The 19,965-nt window shown below is 41.3% G+C and overlaps 1 protein-coding gene and 1 long non-coding RNA gene across 4 annotated transcripts in view; one reads left to right on the top strand and one right to left on the bottom strand.

Moving 5' to 3' along the window:
• The window catches only part of LOC149870422 (uncharacterized), a 42,246-nt gene extending 27,212 nt beyond the window's left edge, over positions 1-15,034 (bottom strand). The window contains exon 1 of the long non-coding RNA XR_016440747.1: positions 14,628-15,034. This is a non-coding gene — a long non-coding RNA (uncharacterized LOC149870422). The remainder of the gene's footprint in view (positions 1-14,627) is intronic.
• Positions 1-19,965, top strand: part of GALNT7 (polypeptide N-acetylgalactosaminyltransferase 7) — a 104,699-nt gene that overhangs the window by 50,494 nt on the left and 34,240 nt on the right. For all 3 annotated transcript variants that reach the window (XM_090036187.1, XM_090036185.1, XM_090036186.1), the window contains exon 2: positions 4,473-4,924. In XM_090036187.1, coding sequence (XP_089892313.1) covers positions 4,473-4,924 — 452 coding nt within the window. The remainder of the gene's footprint in view (positions 1-4,472; positions 4,925-19,965) is intronic.

The raw sequence follows: 19,965 nt of genomic DNA, 5'->3' as shown, positions 1-19,965 counted from the left end.
GGTAGTTAGGCTTGTTAGTCTGAAGTCAGGCAGAAGGCGGGGTCGATTTGCACTTAATAGACTAACTAAATTGGAGTTACATATGCTTTTGTAAGCAGTAGCTTATTCATCAGATGTTATCAAGGGACTGTAGGAAGCAGAGCTTATAAATAGAAAGCTGTGATTAGGATACAAAGGGTTGGGAAGGGGAGGAAAAAAGGTGTGGGTGCTGCTGGGAAAGGCCACCTGGGTAGGGGGGAGGAAAAACTAATAGTGAGGTACATAGGGTTTATAAAAGTTAATTCAAATAATGGGATAAGAATCCAGTCTTGCTTTAGACTATAGTATGTAGCACCTACCTTCTGCCTGTATTGCAAGAACCTCTGAATGCTTTTTAGTTGCTGCCTGCTGGCACACACACTAACTATATTACCTGATGGTAGACTTTTGGCATTGAACCAATTAATTCTTTTCATGTAGCAGTTTTACTTTTCATGTTGCAGATTGAAATTTGGCAGTGGGGGAGCAGTGACAGCTTTTTTCTACTGCCAAATCTTCTGACCCATGGTGAGACCCGGGCCCTACGTGCTGGATCCAGTGCCCAATTCCAGTGCACAGTTCCAGGAGGGGGTGGCGCCAGGCCCCCAGGATCCAATTCAGGTGCATGGGATAGGAGGTGGTAGCACCAAACCCCTCGGACTCGATCTTGGCATGCAGGGGGTCAGACAGGGTGTCACTGTGCCCCTGGGACCAGTGCGCAGGGGACAGGAGGAGGTAGTGCTGGGCTCTAGAGCTTGGTCCAGCTGGCCGATGGGCCCGGCATCGCTCATCTGGCCCCCAAAGTCAAAAGGTTGAGCACAGCTGTTTTAGATGATCACCCTTCCAGGCTCTGCTGTGTTCTGGGCTTAGCAAGGGGCATACTTCAGTATTTTTTTCAAGTCTTTTAAGAAAGAGTAATCTTTCTACCCAAACCTGGATCTTTTGTTGTCTTTTTCTGGCTATGTAAAGCTATTTTAAACGTCTTATTTGTCCCAGCAGTGCTTTTTTACAGTGGAGAAACTCAGCAAGCAGCTTAGATATCCAATTAAAATCCAGCATATTTCTCTTGTCACCCAGCACTGCTTGTCTCTCTGCCTTGCCATGTAATATGACTAAAGTTGTAACATCTTTTTCTGTCCAACTGAGCAGCTTGTGAATAAGGTGCTATTTGTTCCTGAAGTATCACTCTAAGATGGGAAGGTGGGGAGGGCATTATCAGCAGCTTGATGCAGAGCTAGAAATAGCAGAGTTGCCCATATAATTTTGTTGTATGGTTAAGTGGCTTCTGACCAAGTTGATTCCTGTACAGAAGAGTGTAGAAAGTAGACTAAATGAGCCACCCGTCTGTGAGGCAGTACTGAAGGGCTATTTGAAGTTTGGCAGTTACTAGCATGCTAACATATCTGTGGAACAGGAATGAGGGGAGATCAGGTTTACTTGCTGAAACAGGCTCAATTTAAGTGATATAATTAAATGCAGTTTCAAGCCATTTGCTGTACTCATCTGTCATTGTACAGCATGTTACAAATAATCTAGAAAGAACCAAATCTATTAAGCAACCTACATTTCTTTAATATGGATGCAGTCTTAGTTCCTTGATGGGCTGCAGTTAGTTAATTGTTGTGTATAGCACTGAAAATGTAGGCTGTTTCTACACTAATACTAAGGGCTGCCCATCAACACTGAAGATCCCTAAGATTGATCCCTGGCAGCAGGTCAGCTTGGATACTGTGGAGTATCATGACTGGACCTTCTCACCTGTCCCGGCCGGGAACATGTTCAGAACGTAGCAAGCCACAGAAGCAATGCCATGACTCCATGTTCCTGACTTCTAGCCCGTCTCCCTATCTCTGCATTCTGTAGTTAGAGCCAAATGAGAAAAGAGATGTGGACTGATATTTAGAAGGGCTTCTCTTAACGAAAAGGAGCACCATGTGCAGTACAGAAGTGAGGTGGCAGTTCATGTGAGGGTGGCCTTCAGACTCTGTCCCAAATACTAGTGTGGACGTATTCTTAGCATGAAAATAGTTTTTTTTTTTTTAGTCTTGCAACAGCTGCTTTCTTTCCCAGAAACAGGAGTTATTGTAAAGAAACTATATTCACCCATTAAGATTTTTATTTTTTTCTAAAAGCCATTTTAGAGCACAACATGTCTGTGGGTGTTTGAAATGAAACACTCTATGTGAATGCATTTTTTCTTTCTGAATTGTAGGTGAGCAGTGGTTCTTATGTTAAGGTTTCTCAGTTGGGTAATGACCAAGTTTTTTAAGTATTGTTAAGCTTGATATGCAAACATACACGTATAGGAAATTAGCAGGTTTTGTATTTTTTGATAAGCATGCACTTTAACTTTAAAATTTTTCCTCCTTTTAACAAATACCTCAATCAAGTACCCAGCTACCTGTGGTATAAATCATCACAAGGTCTAAGACTTTAGAAGCTATTTAGCACATGATTATATAGGCTCTCATTTTTAGACTATTAAGAAAGGTCACAGAACAGGAGTTGGCAGAGTTATAAACTGCACAGAAGGAAAGGATAGAAACTGAAAAACACAGCCAGGTTTTGCCCAGATATTGTTTCTTACACAACCAAATGTAAGCCAAATTAGTTGTAGGACCAGCATTCTTCTTTGAGATGCTCTTATGGCCATTATTCTGTCATGGCTTCATAGTACTGTTCTGCCGATACTTATGAGATGGCATATGATGTAAGTTAGCTGGCTTTTTAATTCCGATACTTAAATGAATATGCAAAGGCTCCTTCTATAGCAATGTTTATATATATATATATATAAACAAAGTAACAGAAGTGAAACAAAAGTATATTTGACATGCTTGTTAATAAACTAAAGTTTTATTTATGAATTTTCAGTATATAAACCTGTCACTTGTTGACTGTACGCTGACACATTAAAAAAAAGATTTTTTTTATTTCCAGCGATGCTTTTGATTATATTCAGTGCAGACTTTTACCTCCTTACAAAATGCAATCATTCTTATGCTCATCTTTCTCTTCTATCTTGACCTTGCAAGACTTCCTCAAAAATAAGTTATGTATGAGGTACGGGTGGAATCATTTTATAATCATTGTATGTATTAAAGCTCCTTCCTTATACAAAGGAGATATTCTTTCTTGCAACTAGTACATGCTTCTGAACTAGAGCTACTCCTGCCTTCATGTTGCCATATTGTGACTTGGATATGCCATAATACCCAAGTTGTTCTAAGTATACTTTTTTCCTCTCCAGAGGAACTGTCGAAATTACGTTTGACTAACACATGGGGTCGACCTATAATTGGTTCCTCTACAGTCTTCGCTTTTGTATGTGCAGCACTTTTATGCATTCAGTAGAAACACCAGGTCAAGAATGTTTTTCAGTGCAATTTTTATTTTCAGTGCATGTTTATTTTAGTATTTTAGTGCATTTAGTATTTCTTGGATTCTTTGGGTTCTTTCCCTGATTACTTGATTTAACTATGAAATGTTGTAAAGGGATTAGCACTTATCAACTTCACAGACAGAAATATCAGCTTATTTTCAGGTTAGGAAAATGTTATTTTTTTCCTCCTGAATATAAGGGGTCAGCTTATTATCCCCTTGAGTGCTGCCTCACCTAAATGTTGAGTGTCATAATTACTGAATTAGACATCAGTGGTGGAGACTTTGGAGACGCTTAACAGCATTTCATATATAAGCAAAATGGGAAGTGTTAAAGCACGTCCAAAGCAACGATAGAGAGAGTTCACAAATGCTTAGATGTCACCAATAGAAGCTGCCAAAGCACAGGGGTGGATTTTGAAATCCTACCCATTCATGATCTTGTTCACTTGAGTCAAGCTATCCATTGTATTTACTTGTTATTCACAGTGCGTAGGCCCACAATGCCTAGGTTTTGAAGATACCTCTTTAGTGCATTTCTAAAAATAGACAACTTGGATTCCTTTTTCTTTTTCTGACCAGCCCAGTGGGGTAGAGCATTCATCCAGGAAGGGGGAGGCCTAGATCCTAGACTCACCTTACTCTGAAGAGATTTGAACCCAGACCTCTCCCACTTGCCAGGAAGTACCTTAAATACTAAGCCAGTGCATCTTAAACTTTTCCTTAGACCCCATTTATGACCTAATTTCCTCAGCAGGGCTCTTCGCTCCCAACCTGTGGTCTCCCACCCCTCCTTGTGATCTTTTTGAGGTTTTTTGAACAGAATTGCTCTATTTTTCTGTTGTCAAAAATCGTGTGAAAACTGAAAGCTAAGAGCTGGCCTTTCGGGGGGCTGGGGGGTGCCTTGAATCTAAACAAGTTGAGAACTACTGCCCTAAACGATACTCTCTGTTGCTGCTTAATATATTAGCATTGATTATCTACTTAAGATTTTTAGATTTAAAATATTTAGACTTCTAAATTTATATAAGGATTTCCAATGACTCCCTACTATTTTTTATATGTATGTATAGGATGACGAAGTCAACAAACCAATGCCAAACAAAGGAGACCATGGATTAGCTCCCGGAAATGAGAAGTTCAAACCTGTGGTACCTTGGCCTCATGTTGAAGGTGTGGAAGTGGACTTGGAATCTATTCGAAGAAAAAATAAGGCCAAAAATGAACTAGAACATCGTGGTGGTGAACAGCAGAACATCATGCAGAGGCAGTATCTCACATTTAAGCCTCAGACACTTGTATACCGTGATCCTGTATTACGACCTGGAGTCCTTGGTAATTTTGAACCCAAAGAACCTGAACCTCATGGCGTTGCTGGTGGCCCTGGAGAGGAAGCAAAGCCATTTGTTTTAGGACCAGACTACAAAGAAACTGTTCAAGCCAGCATTAAAGAGTTTGGGTTTAATATGGTGGCAAGTGATATGATCTCGCTAGATCGGAGTGTTAATGACTTACGTCAAGAAGAGTAAGCAGACTTCTCGTTCTTTGTGTTTTTCTCTTGATGGATGGGAAATGTGTAAATGGTTTTTAATCAAGTACTTAAAATGCAATAGAGATGAAACCGAATAATGAGATATCTTACTTTGGCAAAGCAGGCTGCTGGATCATACTAAACATTTTCTTATGTTAATACTAGTAGTATTTCACTTACTCTTTTGTTGAGTATTTAATTTCTTTTGACTAAGCTTCCAAGGTAGTCTGTTCCAATGCCCAATCAAGCTAATTAGGATGGCCTGTCATCATTATATATTTTTATTTTTTAAATATCCTCAGGTTGTTTATATTGTGAAAAAATCCTTGGTTTCATTATTTTCCTTAAAATTTTATGTACAGTGCTTTAAACACTTCCTCCCAGCCCCTGGTTTCCTTTTTCCCAAAACACTCTTAAACTGAGCTGTTTTTATAAGCATAAAACTAAACCTAAGGAATATATTCTTCTCTTTGATATACAGGTGTAACTGCTAACCTGCCTGCATTCACAGAAGTACAGATCTCCCATAAAGATGTTCAGAATTCAAACCTGACACTAGTATGCCCCTTCTAAGCACTTCACTCTTTTTGTATATTAAGGAGAAGGAAAAAATTCTAGAAATATAGGTCTTTTAACTGGCATGTGGGTTTTTCTGAGTATGTTTTGGTATGGAGTGGGATGTTTTACCAGTCTTTCCCAACTCCCTTTTTTAAATCGGTCTCTTCTAACTACTCTGGCTAGGGATAGATGTTCAAAAAGCCTGAGCCTGGTTTAATTCAATCTTTGCAGGTTTAGTCTAACCTGGCTAAGGTAAACTGTTTGTAATCGTACAGACATCCTCTCTGGGCTGAGGAAATGCAGGCACATGCTTGCAGCGGCTCAGACTAGAAGCCAGTGGGTGCTAGAGCAGCCCTCTTGCCCTTTCACAGTGCTGGGCTGAGGGAGGCATGGCCAGGCCCTGGCCGGATGCTCTGATTAGAGAGGGGTTCCTCCCCCACCCCCCACAGCTGTTGATAACAGCATTTAGTTACACAGCAGGGAGTTACACAGGGAGTTTTTAGCTTTTATCATCCCATCAAACAAAACAAAAGCCTCTCATTAGTTCAGGCTCTTCTTAAACAACTTTTTCCAAGGAAGGAATGAAGGGACATTACCAACTACCTGTTGATTGCTTCTAAATGCCCTAAGCCAACATTGTCCTGTCTCCCACAGCACAGACTGTAGCCAGCATGTGGTATGCTAGCTAATGCTGAGAGTTGTCTGTGTAAGGCAGAGGGTAGGGAGGAATCCCTGCTTAAGCAGGGGGAGTGGGGCAGGAGAAAGCCAGGCAGATGCTGCTGTACCTGCAGTCTCTGCCGGAGCTCCAGCCAGGGAGCAGAGGGATGGGGCCAGCCCTGCTGGCCTGGAGTAGAGAGCAGAGCCCTTCCCAGGTTTGCAAAGCATGCTGGTATGCTGGAGAACTCTGATTTAACTTAAACCAGGAAGGCATTGGGACAGACATTCTATAAACCAGTTTGACTCAAATCAGTTAAATCTGATACTGCATTCAACCAGGTTTATCTCAAACCAGTTTGAGCCATTTTCAGACTGGTTTATGTGCACTAAACAGCTGTTCTATTACAGGTTTAATCCAGTTTTTGATCACTCAAACCAGTTTATGTTTAAAGTCTGTCCTTAGCCCCTTTGGTTACTCTGTCTGGAAGATATTTTACAGTTACAGAAAGGCGGCAGTAAGCTCCGATCTTGAAGGGAAAATAACACTTGATACTTATGGCTATGTTAGAGTCATGTTGGGCATCTATACATGTGCTGGATGTCTGCTCTGATGCGTGCCAAGTAACACAATTAGTCGAGTCTGCTGAAGCATGCTAACACACTCCAGTAGCTGGCATGTCATGTCTGTTCAGCATCCCCATGCTTCAAAATGGCAGCGTGGACATTTTAACTGAAGCTCCCTCACTGCCATTTTGAAGCATGAGATGTTGACTACACATGATGATGAGGGTGATTTTAATTAGAGCGGCTCTGAGAGCCGCTGTAATTAAAATGTCCCCTCCCCCCCCACCCTGGAGCACGTGTATAGGCACCCCTTGTTTGTAGCCACAATGTCCAGGAATTACATGGGAGGCAAGGATTTTTTAGGTGATTATTTTTTTATTGGACCAACTGCATAATGAGGATGAAGTTAGGCAAGCTTTTGAATGCAAGGCATTCTTCCTCAGGTCAGCTGGACTTGAACAATACGACCAAGGACTCCAGGTTGTATTGGACCAACTCAGCTGTATAGTTGGGATAAAGCCTAACTATGAACCTGTTCCAATAAAAGATATAATACCAAAAAAATCCTTGCCTCTCATATTTGATACTTACGTTTGTTCTTAAACCTGTACTAGGAAAAGGTCCTCTAAGTTTCATTATACTGATCATAGAAGCTAAAAATAGACAACTAATTTAATGCAATGCTGATTGGTCCAGACTGACTTGTATCAAAATAGATGCAGCAATCATTTACACGAGGCTTAAATAGCAGTTAATTTGAATTAGCGACGATTGTTCCAAGGCAAAGTATTAATTCAGATAATTTACAGGTACTTAATTTGGAACTATGGGCTTATCCATCTGTCAGGTCTGGGGTTTGCTGCGAGAGAAAATGCTTGAGTCTGAATCAAGTCTATTAGGTCCAAATCAAGTCGATGGTCTGTTTTTAGCCTGATGTGTGTGCCATTTGTATTTCTGTTCCCTGTGAAAAATATGTCTGTTTTATTTCCTTGCCATCCCTAGCTATGGAGCTATGCCAACCACAAGGTTTGATGCCAGGTTTTGGATTGTGTCACCAGCTGTGGCAGCTGAACCATTGGATAACTGGCTGGCTACTATGGCTCAACTGTTGTCTTTTTCTGATGTGTGTTTTCCATTTCGTGAGCTGGGATAGAATCAGCCAGCTGCTGGCCTGATTCATACCTCTTTGTGCTTTGGTATTTGAATTTACTGCCTTTAGTGTGTTTGTTAAACAGGAAAGGAACGTATTCTGAATCCAATTCGTGTACAGTGTAGCATTTCCGTTTCTGCTGTATGTTAAGGGTTGCAGGTCTTTTACAAAGCATACTTCTGGCTTGGCAGCAGGCCTGTCCAGCACCCATAGGAAGGGATTCTCTGCTTCTTGAAGTCCTCCAGATTTTTCTGCCCCACCGTGGCCAGCAGCGCAACCATATCTCCCTGCTGCAGAGCTTTTTTTGAGGAAAACTCCAAACTTAATTTTAAATTTCTAGTTTAGCAAGTTGCCTTGGTAAATTAGTTAGCTCCCAGCTCTGCCCCACATCAGCATTGATCTGGGTGGGGGGGTGCGGATGGAATTTGATCCTTAGATTCTGCTGTTTCTCCTGAGACATTTGCAGGGGCTGATGCTCCTCCAGGATTCTGGGAGAGAGCGGTGCTAAGAAAAGTCAGACAGAAGGAGGTTTCCCTCTTTCTGTTTCTTATCAGGAGTCCTTTGGGACGCTGAGCTAGCTAGGAGCATATAGTTCAGTTTTCCTCGAAGCTCAGGTTGCCTAGGCCCTTATCTCCTCTGAGAAGGAAAGAAGGCAGGCAGGACTGGGAGAGAGCTGTCTGTATGGCAAGCAGCCTCTATCTCTGTGATACGAGTGAAGCCAAAATGGCAGCCTGCCAGCTGAAACACTGATTGGGAATGTCTGTAGTCCAGACCAGGCGGCTCAGCTGCCGCCTTCTCTGCCTGCGGTCCCACGGGTCACAGATGGATGGCACCAGACAGAACGCAAACGTTGCCAGCCCTAGAAAATGTGAGAGGTGCCTTTTCAGGTCAGTTACTTCCCACCTGCTGCCACTTTGTTAACAGTTGACCTCTTCCACTCTCCTTGCTGCTTCACCTCAGGGTATTTATATCCCATTGTCCTTATTTCTAACCTTGGAGAATAGGGAACAAGCAAAGCACGACCTAGTCTAAAATATCTAACATTTCTAAAGGATGCTGGTCCTCAAAACATTCCAATTTTACCCTGACAATTCTTATGTTTTACACATGGATAGTTTTTTCTGATTCCTGCTTTCAGTCATTTCCCATTTGATTTTACATGCGCCTTTTACAGTATCTCTCATCAGAATCTTGGTAGCAGTAATATTGCTTTAGGGAAGGAAAAGGTTCATTCTTTTTTTTCTGATTGGGATCGGTACAGAGAGAAAATTTGAAGTGAGTATAGAATAATTATCTTGGATTCAGGACAAATTCATGATGCCAGAGCAGTCAATAATAGGCTTGAGGTGCTGAAATATACTGCCAGGTGCAAGGTATCTTCATGGAAGGAAGTTAACAGAAGACAGTGACCTTGATGGAAAACAAAAATTAATATTTGTTTCTTTGGCACCATTTATTGGCACCCATGGTGAATTCTGACCTTCATATGATTCTGTCTTCCAAAGTTCTTATAATAACTGCCTAGTAGTTGTAAGCATCCCCATTCACTGTCAATGCATTACATCAGTTTTTTTCCAATTATGTGTTTTCCTACTCTCACTCCTACATTAGTGAATGCAGAAAATCAAGTGTGATTTTTAGGATGAGTGTTGCTAAGGAATCTTCCTGATGCATTTCAGGGAGTGGATACTTAAGGAAAGAACATCATGTCCATTATCTGTAACTACAACATGATTCACCGAGGTGTTGAAATATTTCTCTTTTCATGAATAACAGACCTGTCCAGATTGGCAGTCAAGATGGCTGTTATGGTTTTCAGAATAGCAAGGAAGCATTCTACCAGTCTAATCCTTATATATATGTCCTTGTCTTGAATGGAATAGTTTCTCATCTCTACATGCACTGCCTACAAAAGGGTAGAATACTAAGACTTAAGTGGCAGAAGTCAGATTAGCAGTTGTTCATCCTCCTCTATCCAGGGGTATCTTGATTTTTGAAAATAAGCCAGGGGATTGAACAATGTTTTCCATGCCAATGCTAGAGTTAGGAATGAGAAACTGGCATTAATATTGTGCATGCCTCTCAGGCCTGATTAACCTAACTGTGGATCTTTAGCAGGGTCTGAAGAGGTCTGCTAGTGCAAGATGAATCCTCTCACCTAGATGATTTTATAATGATCACTTGGATGAGGAGAAAGCAAAAATTGAGCTTTTTCTACTGTCTAGTGCAAAGTGTATCACACAACTAGCATGTTGGATCAGTGAAACATTCCTTCAGTTCTTCTAAAAAGGTGTATTATGGATATATGAATTATTAAGCAAATTATCAAGTCTTTCTTGCATAATGTTCTCAGCATGTTAGAGAATAGTTTTGCACAAATCCCAAAACTAAGTGCTTCCTTAGGGTAGTGACTTTGTTCTAACCCTGTAAATTTTACCCTTTTAGTCTTACTGTGATTGAACCTTCAGAGGAAGTGTTATCATGTTTCTTGTCTATCAGAGTGCACCTTATAATAGCTACCATCTATGGTTCTATCAGTAGGGTTTCTTTTATTTTATTTTTGTTTTTGAAAATGGGCGTTTTCTCCAGTGAAAACCAATATTATATTTTGAAGCAAGAAAGGTAATTCTCAAACTGTCATAGCATTCACTTTGTAAGTAAATTCAGGAAATAGTTGTTCTTTAGTTTAGTTGAAAAGTACAGTTGTTAGGAACACTGACAATTGTGGCAAAATAGTCATGACTTCAGTTTTAAGGTCTGCTGGATGGTCATATGGCCACCAATAAATATATTTTCCAAATCTATGCATATTTATTTTCTTTTGCAGAGGGTTTTTTTCCCCCAGAGCCTTAGTGCTCAGAGGAAAATGGATAGCAATTTCTATGAGAACTCCCTAATTTACCAGCTGATTCTGCTTGCCAGTTTCCAGGCACACTGGTCTGAAAATGCCATTGTAAAGTGTCTGTACACTTTGACAGAAAGGGCAGTTTATCTGTTCTACCTGAAACTTGAATTTCTTTGACTAACAAGAGTCACACATCCTTTGCAACCTGGAGACAAAAGGGTCATCCAGAACAGAGAAAGAAATTGACATCTAAACATTGGGCTTAAGGAAGAACGCAGCATGCTTTGCTGGATGAGAAATTGTTGTTTTAAGTAGAAAAATATGGTCTAATTAGAAAAGTAGATTTTTTTTCTCGCTTAAACTAGTGCCAATTTATCAGTGGCTGTGAAAGGGTTAAAACTAACTGATGCTGAAGACTGGATGCTGTCCCTTCTTCCATGTAGCCAGCTTGTGAAGAGAGAAGGAAGAGCAGCAGTAGCCATTTTACAACCTCTCCGTGCTTCTATTCCAGGCAGAAATCAGCTTCCCTACACATCCCAACATGCATACCCCAATTTTGGAGGGCTAATTGTTGGGGGGAGGGGGGTAGTGTATATGGTATACAAGTAAGTAAAGTATATGAATCAGTTCTAATAAGCAGTGAGACACACTTCAGGTGTAGATATGCAACAGAAGAGGAATGGTAATACTCAGGAATTTTGGGTTCCATCCTGATTTTAATGGAACTAGAGTTGCTAGACTCAATTGTTGCCATCCTTTCTTTGTGTTTCCAAAGTCCTGTTTTCTCTTTGCTACTGGATCCTTGTTTCAGTCCCAGTCTCCATTCATCAGGTTTCTAGTTTCATCTCCATTCATCACGTTTCTCATCTTTGTCTTGGCATTTGTCCAACCAATCTCAGTTCTTCATCTGACCTCTCTTCTGTCCTTTCTAGCTCATTTCAGTCTAAATTATCTCCTTACACTCCAGTTCCTTGTAAAATTTATCTTTCTTCCTGCTTACCTCACTGATCATCATTTAGACCTAATCCTCTGGCTCCTCCTGCCTTCTTCACTCAGTCTAACTGGGTTCTGGTCTCTCCTTCCCTCCCGTCCCCTTTTCCCTTCACTATATCCCAGCCTCGTTGCACCACTCAGGGTCAGTTTCTTTCCCTCATTCCGTTCCAGTCTCACAAGACTCCTAGTTCTGCTATACTTCTCCCCTCCCCACCAGCCATCTCCCCCAGCCTTGTCTGGACATTGTCCCTTCTCTGTTGAAATTGGACAGCTTCCTCTTCCAAGCTGTATGGGTGCTGGTATTCAAGGGAATGGGGTGGACATTGAGAGCACAGGAGAAGAATGAAGCCAGTTTCTACTGGGAGAATCACTGTTCTTCTGGTAGAAAGCAGATGTGTATAGACATACTGGGCATTTCTACACATGTAAGCACTGCAGCTCTGGGCGCTTTGAAACACATAGAAGGTGTTTTAGTTCAAAAGCTCACCACCACCATTTTCTCCGTGCTGATGCACATTTTGCTACTTATACAACTGCAAGCGACACAGATCCGTGCGCATCAGCTCGCGTACAGATCTCTGCCATGTCCAGGCATGAAAATGTATACGTGTAAATGCCCTCAGGCTTTATCTCCTGGAGCAAAAATGCTTCAGGAGAAAAATAACCTTGGAACAATTAACTAGGGTTAAAGTGCTCTGTGGAGAGTTTATCCGAGGAGACTGAATGTCTGTAGACTTATCTCTTGCGGGCCAGGAGGAGTGCAGCCATGGAAAAGGTTCTGTGCTTTCCCAAGATCTAGGTCACCCCGATCTTGAGAAGGTGTAGGGGGCATGGGAGTAGGGGGAAGAAGCTGCTTCCCTCCTCCCATAGACCAGGAGATTATGGGAGCAGCAAGCACCTCTCTCTGTCTCTTCCCTAAACCTAGCAGTCCCCAGTTTCAAGAGGCAAGGAAATTTTGCCAGTTCACTGAGTCTCCATCGCCATCCTGCACAGTGGGGCACTGGCTTTAAAAGCTGGCAAGCAGGTGTGGGGTTCAGGGAAAGTTTCCCCAACCCAGCTTCTGCCTTCCACCAGCTTCCCATGCCACCCTGCTGCTAGCTGCTGCACAGTAGGGCAGCCAGCAGGAGCTGGGTTGGGGAAACTTCCCTCCAGCCCTGCTCCTGGGTGCAGCCCTGGTCAGAGGGACTACAAGAGAAAGTCAGTGGGAGTGGGAACCGGGTGGAGGAGACTTTTTCTGTGCCTGGCTCCTGCCCCTAACTTTTAAATAATCATCCTGGCACTCAGCTAAATGGCAGGGGTGGGCAAGGGGAAGCCCGAGGGACTGGGTGCCTGGCTTGCAGAGGATTTCCCCAGCCCAGCTACTGGTCCCTGGCCCCTCCAGCTTTCCCCTGCTGCCAGTTTCCCTCTCCTTTTGGCCACCAAATTAGAACATTCTTTAGTCATAAGATTTTTTATGGACAATTATTTTTACTTTGATTTGGATTATTTAAAATTCACATTTTCAAAAGCATCAGTTGCTTATTGTGTGCCATGAACAAATTATCTTTATGCAATATATTTAGAAATCACTTGCTGCTTTGTTAATATAATATATTGTATCTAATTTAATCTTTGGTGGAAAATTAGGCTTTGATACATATTTGCAAATTATGCAGCTTTAGCAGCAATAGTTTTGTTCAACGGAAGGGGTCTATAGTATGATGGAGTTCCCTTCTTTTCTCGTCTCCCCAGCGTTTTAGAGAACAGAACAAGGTAGTCAAATGTAATGGTTGTATCGGGGTGGAGGTGCTATGTAATGTTTTAATCCCAAATGCAGTGTTGTAGAATGTCTTTATATTATTTTTACACTTCCTTTCATGAAATCTGTCTAAAAACTGACTTCGTTTAAAAAAACTGAATTGTGAACCCATCCTTCAAAAACAGCTTGATGAAGGAGAACCCTCTACATTGCCAAAGTTATGTTAAAGGTGCAAAATTATTGCACCGAATTGGCAACGTCGTATCTGGAGAAAGTAGTATAAATGTTCAGTTGGATAACAGCTTGAAAGGTTTCCATAAGATGCATTATTTTTGCCTTTCTACCAGAAATGAGCTGAGTACATAACATGAATTTAATAGGTTTTGAACAACAGTTCATTTTCTAGTCAATCCCACCATAGCCAAGGGGACTTTGTGGAAAGGCTCAACTCTAAAGCATACTTCCTTCATGACTGTGGTGATTATTTCCGTAATTACATCACAACAGTAATCACACTTACGAAATTGTTTAATGAAATAAGCTTTCAGTAATTACTGTTTGTGTCCGCATCCTTGGAAACCAACCACTGGGGACTTGTTTTCATTTTATGTGGTACTTGGGGAAAAATTAAGATACGCACGCCAGTGACTTTCCTTGAATAGCAGAAGAGAAAAGTAGTTTTATTATGCATACCACTCCACGTGTTTTACTGATACTTAAGATTATGGGAATCAAGTGAATTAAAATAGCCAAACTTAAGTGAGAAACCTAGAATTCTGAATGTAAGAACTTAAGGATCTGGCAGGACTCCAGAGAGAAGTATGTAGTTGTTTAAAATGTAATCAGCCATTGGCTGTCAGACCTCCACATAGCAAGGAAAGATTGGACTCCTGGGCCTTGCATATAGTAGGAAAACAAGCATTTTCAGCTCTGCCAGCCCTCCTAACAGTGAAACCTGTAGTGTAGTATAGATAGAATTGACACACTTTTTAACACTGTGTGTTTTGTTTTTCCAATTTTTCTCCAGCTGATGCACTTGAAGGTTAGAATATTCCCCTGGTAAGAGAAAAAACTTCTCATGTACATTACGTACCATATATGTGATGTCATTAGTTTAGTTTATCAAAAGCAAAGAGAGCTCAGTACTGTCAGAGCTCTGGTGAAAGCTTTGAATAAACTGAATTTTTCTTACTGTAATCTTGGAGATTTCCCAGTCCTAAAACATTTTCACTGGCCGCATAACTTCCTTTTGTTTTAAATGCCATTGGGCAAATAGATTGTTATCCATGCTATGTCAGATGATCTGCAACACATAAGAAAACACAATAAATAATGAATCTATATGCTCAATGCCATTTTCCCATCAAGTTTGTAACTGAAAGATTAGCATGTTAGTATACAAATAAACTGATATAATATAAATTGTAATTCAGAAAAGCACTTTTGTTTAACATTGTGTCAGTTGCTCAAGGAGGATAAACTATAGCCAATTTGTATAATTTTAAACATGGCAGCCTTTGTCTATACTGAGCATTTTAATTCAGTCCTCAAATTAACACTATATAACCCGGGTCTTTTTTCCAGTTATTTCTTCCAAATGCTGTGTAACTCGTCAGTGCTGACAAACCCAGAGGGTTGGGTAAATATATTGCCTCCTGTGTGTGCACAGCCCTATGTGCTTTTGAGCTTTGTGTAGGCAGATTTCTCAGATGGTGACTTCTGAATATGAATGGTATAGGTTAGGAACACAAATGTTACCTTCAAAACGAATGTTAGCTTTAGAACATAGCAGTTACTGCTCAGTTTGTTTCTTGGAAACAATGGAGGAAGCAGAATAAAAATGAAGCATTGGCATTTCCTCAAAGTTGTTGCATATGAAAGCTTGTGTATCTCTTGAATTAGTCTGTACAGTGACACTGTGCCTTGCCTTCTACATGACTTCAGACTAAGTTAGCTATCTCCCTCCCCCTTTTAGTGGTTAATTTGCCTTATTTTTCTTAGAGCAGTAGTAAGAGACCAGAGCTGTCATGCCACAAAACAGTTAGAAATCTGAGTTTGTGTAAGGGGATATTTTATGTACTTTGCTTGTTGATTTGTTTGTATTTTGTCATGACCTTAAAAAAGCTCACGTAGAAAACACAGAAGAGGGGTGTAAATCAGGAGGATTCCAGCAGGAGGTCCAAACTACAGTGTTGTGATGATGAGGGGCCCCCCAGCGGCTGATTGCACTGGCAGGAGGGTGGTCTCCTGCGGCCTATCTTACTCATCAACGTCCCATGGCTACTTCCAGAAGTGGCACCTGCAAAGCATTCTTAGTTACAGCCAGGAGCTTGCACTTCTGTCTACACCCTCTATTCTGCCCTTGGCCTATCTTCAGAGTAGCATGACTAACTACTCTGTTCCTTTAAAAAACAAGCATGTTAATTTCTCCTATGCTAAATGCTTGCCTTTGCTTTGGGAGAAATGTCAGAGATGTGGCATATCTGTAACCTCTTATCAGCATTTTAATCACTGCTACTCTTTGCCTGGACTACAATATACAAGGAAAATGTATTTTGTTTAATATGAATGAATTTTGACCTGGCAATTTTTTAGCCAACCACTAGATGTCGTTGCTGTCCTACAGAAATGCAGCTGGGAAAAGCATTTATTTATAAGGAAAGGAAGAGGAGCACTTCAGTTTTCAACAACTGAAGATAGTTTAACATTTAGTAGAAAAGTTAGCACTTTAGCTCACAATGGAGATTCATTGCAGTTGTTTGTGTGCATTAGACAATTTTTCTTACTCCCAGCTGCAAATGCAGATCTGTGAAAGCCGACTTGAATGTAGGGATTATTGTAGACTCACTGACACTCATGCGGTTGTTCATAATGAGTCACTACACTGACAATCCAAGAAATGAGATCAGTTCCCTGAAAAAAGCTAAGAGTGTGATCATACCAGGAGTATAGATACAGCTATATATTACAGCTTACAGATGACATATTTAGTCAAAAGCAACTTTCAGTTCATATGTGTGAAAGCTACTAAAACATCTATAGGATTTAAATTGAATGTGTAGCATAAGACCACCAAACCTTGTTTTTTTCTGTCAAAGAATACTAACGTTAAATATAATAGAGGAAAAAATGCTGTTAGAATGCTCTCGCATTTTTCATGTTTGGTTTTTGTAATCTGACTTAGCAGTTTTAACCCATTTTAAGAACAAAATATGATTTACTGTTAGGTTCATCTTGCACTTAAAAATCTTCTTCCTTCAAGAAAGAGGAAACAAGCATAATGGATGCTTTTTATTTTGCAAGAGAGCTTTCTTCCTTTTTATGTGATTCTTTTAGCTTTTCTGTAGTGGAGGATACAATTTCTAGACCTTTATTAATTAGCACATCTTTCTTTAATTAAGGTTCACAAATGTTAAAATACTGTTTAAAATGTAAAGGCAAAATTTGGAGGGACAATGAAACCAATATCAAACAACCTCCTTCCTTCAAAAGGCAAATTCACAGATTGTTTTTCACTGTTTTTATACTGAATTCTTGAATGTTTTTCAACTGACATTTCATCTTGGAACATGAGACCAGTAGAGTGCATGATAATGGATGATGGAAGTACTTCCAGATCGGTGCAATTAAATCTCCAGTGTTGATCCACATAAATACACTTTCCTTTCCTTGTTCATGTCCCTGTGTGGCAAAGTACTTGGAATGCATTGGAATCTGACAGGGCTGCACCATGCCTTTGAACTCTTGACCTCTGGGCTTCCAGCGACCACCCCCCACCATGCCACTGGAGCAGAGTATAACTACATTGGTAAAGCAGAGCACAGTGCACATATGTAATCCCTCCTTAGCATATAGATTCATAGATGATTCATAGATGTTAGGGTTGGAAGGGACCTCAATAGATCATTGAGTCCAACCCCCTGCATAGGCAGGAAAGAGTGCTGGGCTCTGAAGACCCCAGCCAGATGCCCATCCAACCTCCTCTTGAAGACTCCCAGGGTAGGGGAGAGCACCACCTTCCTTGGGAGCCCATTCCAGACCTTGGCCACTCTAACTGTGAAGAAGTTCCTCCTAACGTCCAGTCTAAATCTGCTCTCTGTTAATCTATGGCTATTATTTCTTGTGACCTCCAGGGACGCCTTGGTGAGTAGAGCCTCACCAATTCCCTTCTGTGCCCCCATGATGAATTTATAGGCAGCCACAAGGTCGCCTCTCAGCCTTCTCTTGCAGAGGCTAAAGAGGTCCAGGTGCCCTAGTCTTTCCTCATAGGGCTTGGCCTGCAAGCCCTTAACCATATGAGTGGCCCTCTTCTGGACCCTCTTCAGTTTATCCACATCCCTCTTGAAGTGTGGCACCCAAAACTGCATGCAACGTTCCAACTGCTGTCTGACCAGCGCCCGATAGAAGTATCACCTCCTTGGTTCTGTTTGTCATGCATCTGCTGATGCATGATAAAGTGCAGTTAGCTTTTCTGATGACTTTGTCACACTGACAACTTGTGTTCATCTTGGAGTCCACTAAGACTCCAAGATCAGCGAGCAGGTCATTTCGTAGGCAGTAGGTGTGCTGGACATTTTTCCTCCCTAGGTGCAGCACTTTGCATTTCTCCTTGTTAAATTGCATTCTATTGTTTTCTGCCCATTTGTCGAACCTGCCCAGGTCTGCTGGTAGTTGTTCCCTGCCCTCCGGTGTGTCCACTTCTCCCCACAGTTTTATATCATCTGCAGACTTGGACAGAGTACACTTCACTCCCTCGTCCAAGTCACTGATGAAAACTTTGAAGAGTATCGGTCCAAGGACCGAGCCCTGGGGGACCCCACTGCCCACGCCCTTCCAGGTCAATACCGACCCATCCACTACCACTCTCTAGGTACGACCCTCTAGCCAATTGGCCACCAACCAGACTATGTAATCATCCAAGTGACAGCCTCTTAACTTGTTCACCAGTATGGGGTGGGATACCGTATCGAAGGCCTTCCTGAAGTCTAAGTAAACGATGTCAACCCCTACTCCAGTGTCCAGGCGTTTTGTAACCTGTTCATAAAAAAGAGACTAGATTAGTCAGGCATGATCTACCTGCTACAAATCCATGCTGGTTTCCCCTCAGCATAATTTTTCCTGCTGGGATCTCACATGTATGAGTCTTAATAATCTTTTCAAAGACTTTGCCAAGGATGGAGGTGAGATTGACTGGCCTATAGTTGCCTGGATCCTCCTTCCTCCCCTTCTTGAAAATAGGGACCACATTGGCCCTTTTCTAGTCCTCTGGGACCTGGCCCGTGTGCCATGAGTGCTCAAATATTCATGCCAGTGGCTCTGTAATGACATCAGCCAGTTTCTTCAGTACCCTTGGATGGAGCTCATCCGGGCCTGCCGACTTAAACACAGCCAGTCTTTCCAAATGACACTACAACATCTCAGGGTCAACACTTGGTAGTCTGGCGCCCAGCTGTTCCCTCTCTACAGTCCCATTGTGAGACTGGTCTTGCCCCTTGTTTGGGAACACTGAGGCAAAGAACTCATCAAGGAGTTCAGCCTTGTCCCCCCTGACTGTCACCAATTGCTTTTGCCCATTCAGTAGTGGTCCTATTCCACCCTGGGCCTTTCTTTTACTCCTTATATTCTGAAAAATAATTTTTTGTTATCCTTAACTTGGGATGCTATCCTCAGCTCCATGGTAGCTTTGACCTTTCTAACTGCCTTGCTACAACTGCAAGCTGAGGAGGTATACTCTTCTTTAGTAATATGTATAGTAGAAAATCTTTTCCTCAGCTAACTTACAGGGAAACTCTTGCTTAGTGTATAACCTCCAACAACTTTTACATTAATACAGGAATAACAGAAGAGCCTGTGCATACCAGATTTCAAATTTGGTCTGGCATGAATAAGAATATGAGCTTACTGCTATCTCTTGCACTCTTTCCCCTTGTACAAATAAAATTATATATAATCCGGACAAATGTCTCTATATATCCAAAACACTCCAACTCTTTTTTTCAGCCCTGGATGCTTTGTGGATTTTATCTTTGAAACACTCAGTTACATAATGAACATCATTTGTTTTCAAGCAGATGTTGAATTCTTTACAGTTGACCGTCCAAGGGAAGTTAGGGATATATACATGGGGCATATTAAATGTGCAGCTTACAGATCTGTTTTTAGTTGGTATTCTTGGAAAATGGAGACATGCAGGTTACATATGCAGAAAACAAAGTTGGAGTATCTTATTTTTACCAGAAACTTCTCTAGCTGAGAGATGTGTGGGAGTGGAAAAAAGTTAAGTTTCACTGTGGCAAAAGGTTCACAGTAGTATTACTTTATTTTCTGTACTAGGTTTAATCTCATTAATATCTCAAAAAGGAGTGGTAAGGTGATAAAATGTGAAGCTGCCTAGGTTAGTTAAGATTAAGGGAGACTACCAGCAATTTCAGATGGACCAAATAAATTAGAAGATGATGATTGGGCAGGGCAGCCTCTAATATAGATATATGACCTAATGCATTTTCAAACGAATCATCTGAACTAGTTAT

Source organism: Crocodylus siamensis, chromosome 2 (genome assembly GCF_052110815.1).
Source record: "Crocodylus siamensis isolate JL-2025a chromosome 2, ASM5211081v1, whole genome shotgun sequence".
Lineage (NCBI taxonomy): Eukaryota > Metazoa > Chordata > Crocodylia > Crocodylidae > Crocodylus > Crocodylus siamensis.
The sequence above is the reverse complement of the archived record's forward strand: the minus strand, read 5'-3'. Positions and strand labels throughout refer to the sequence as shown.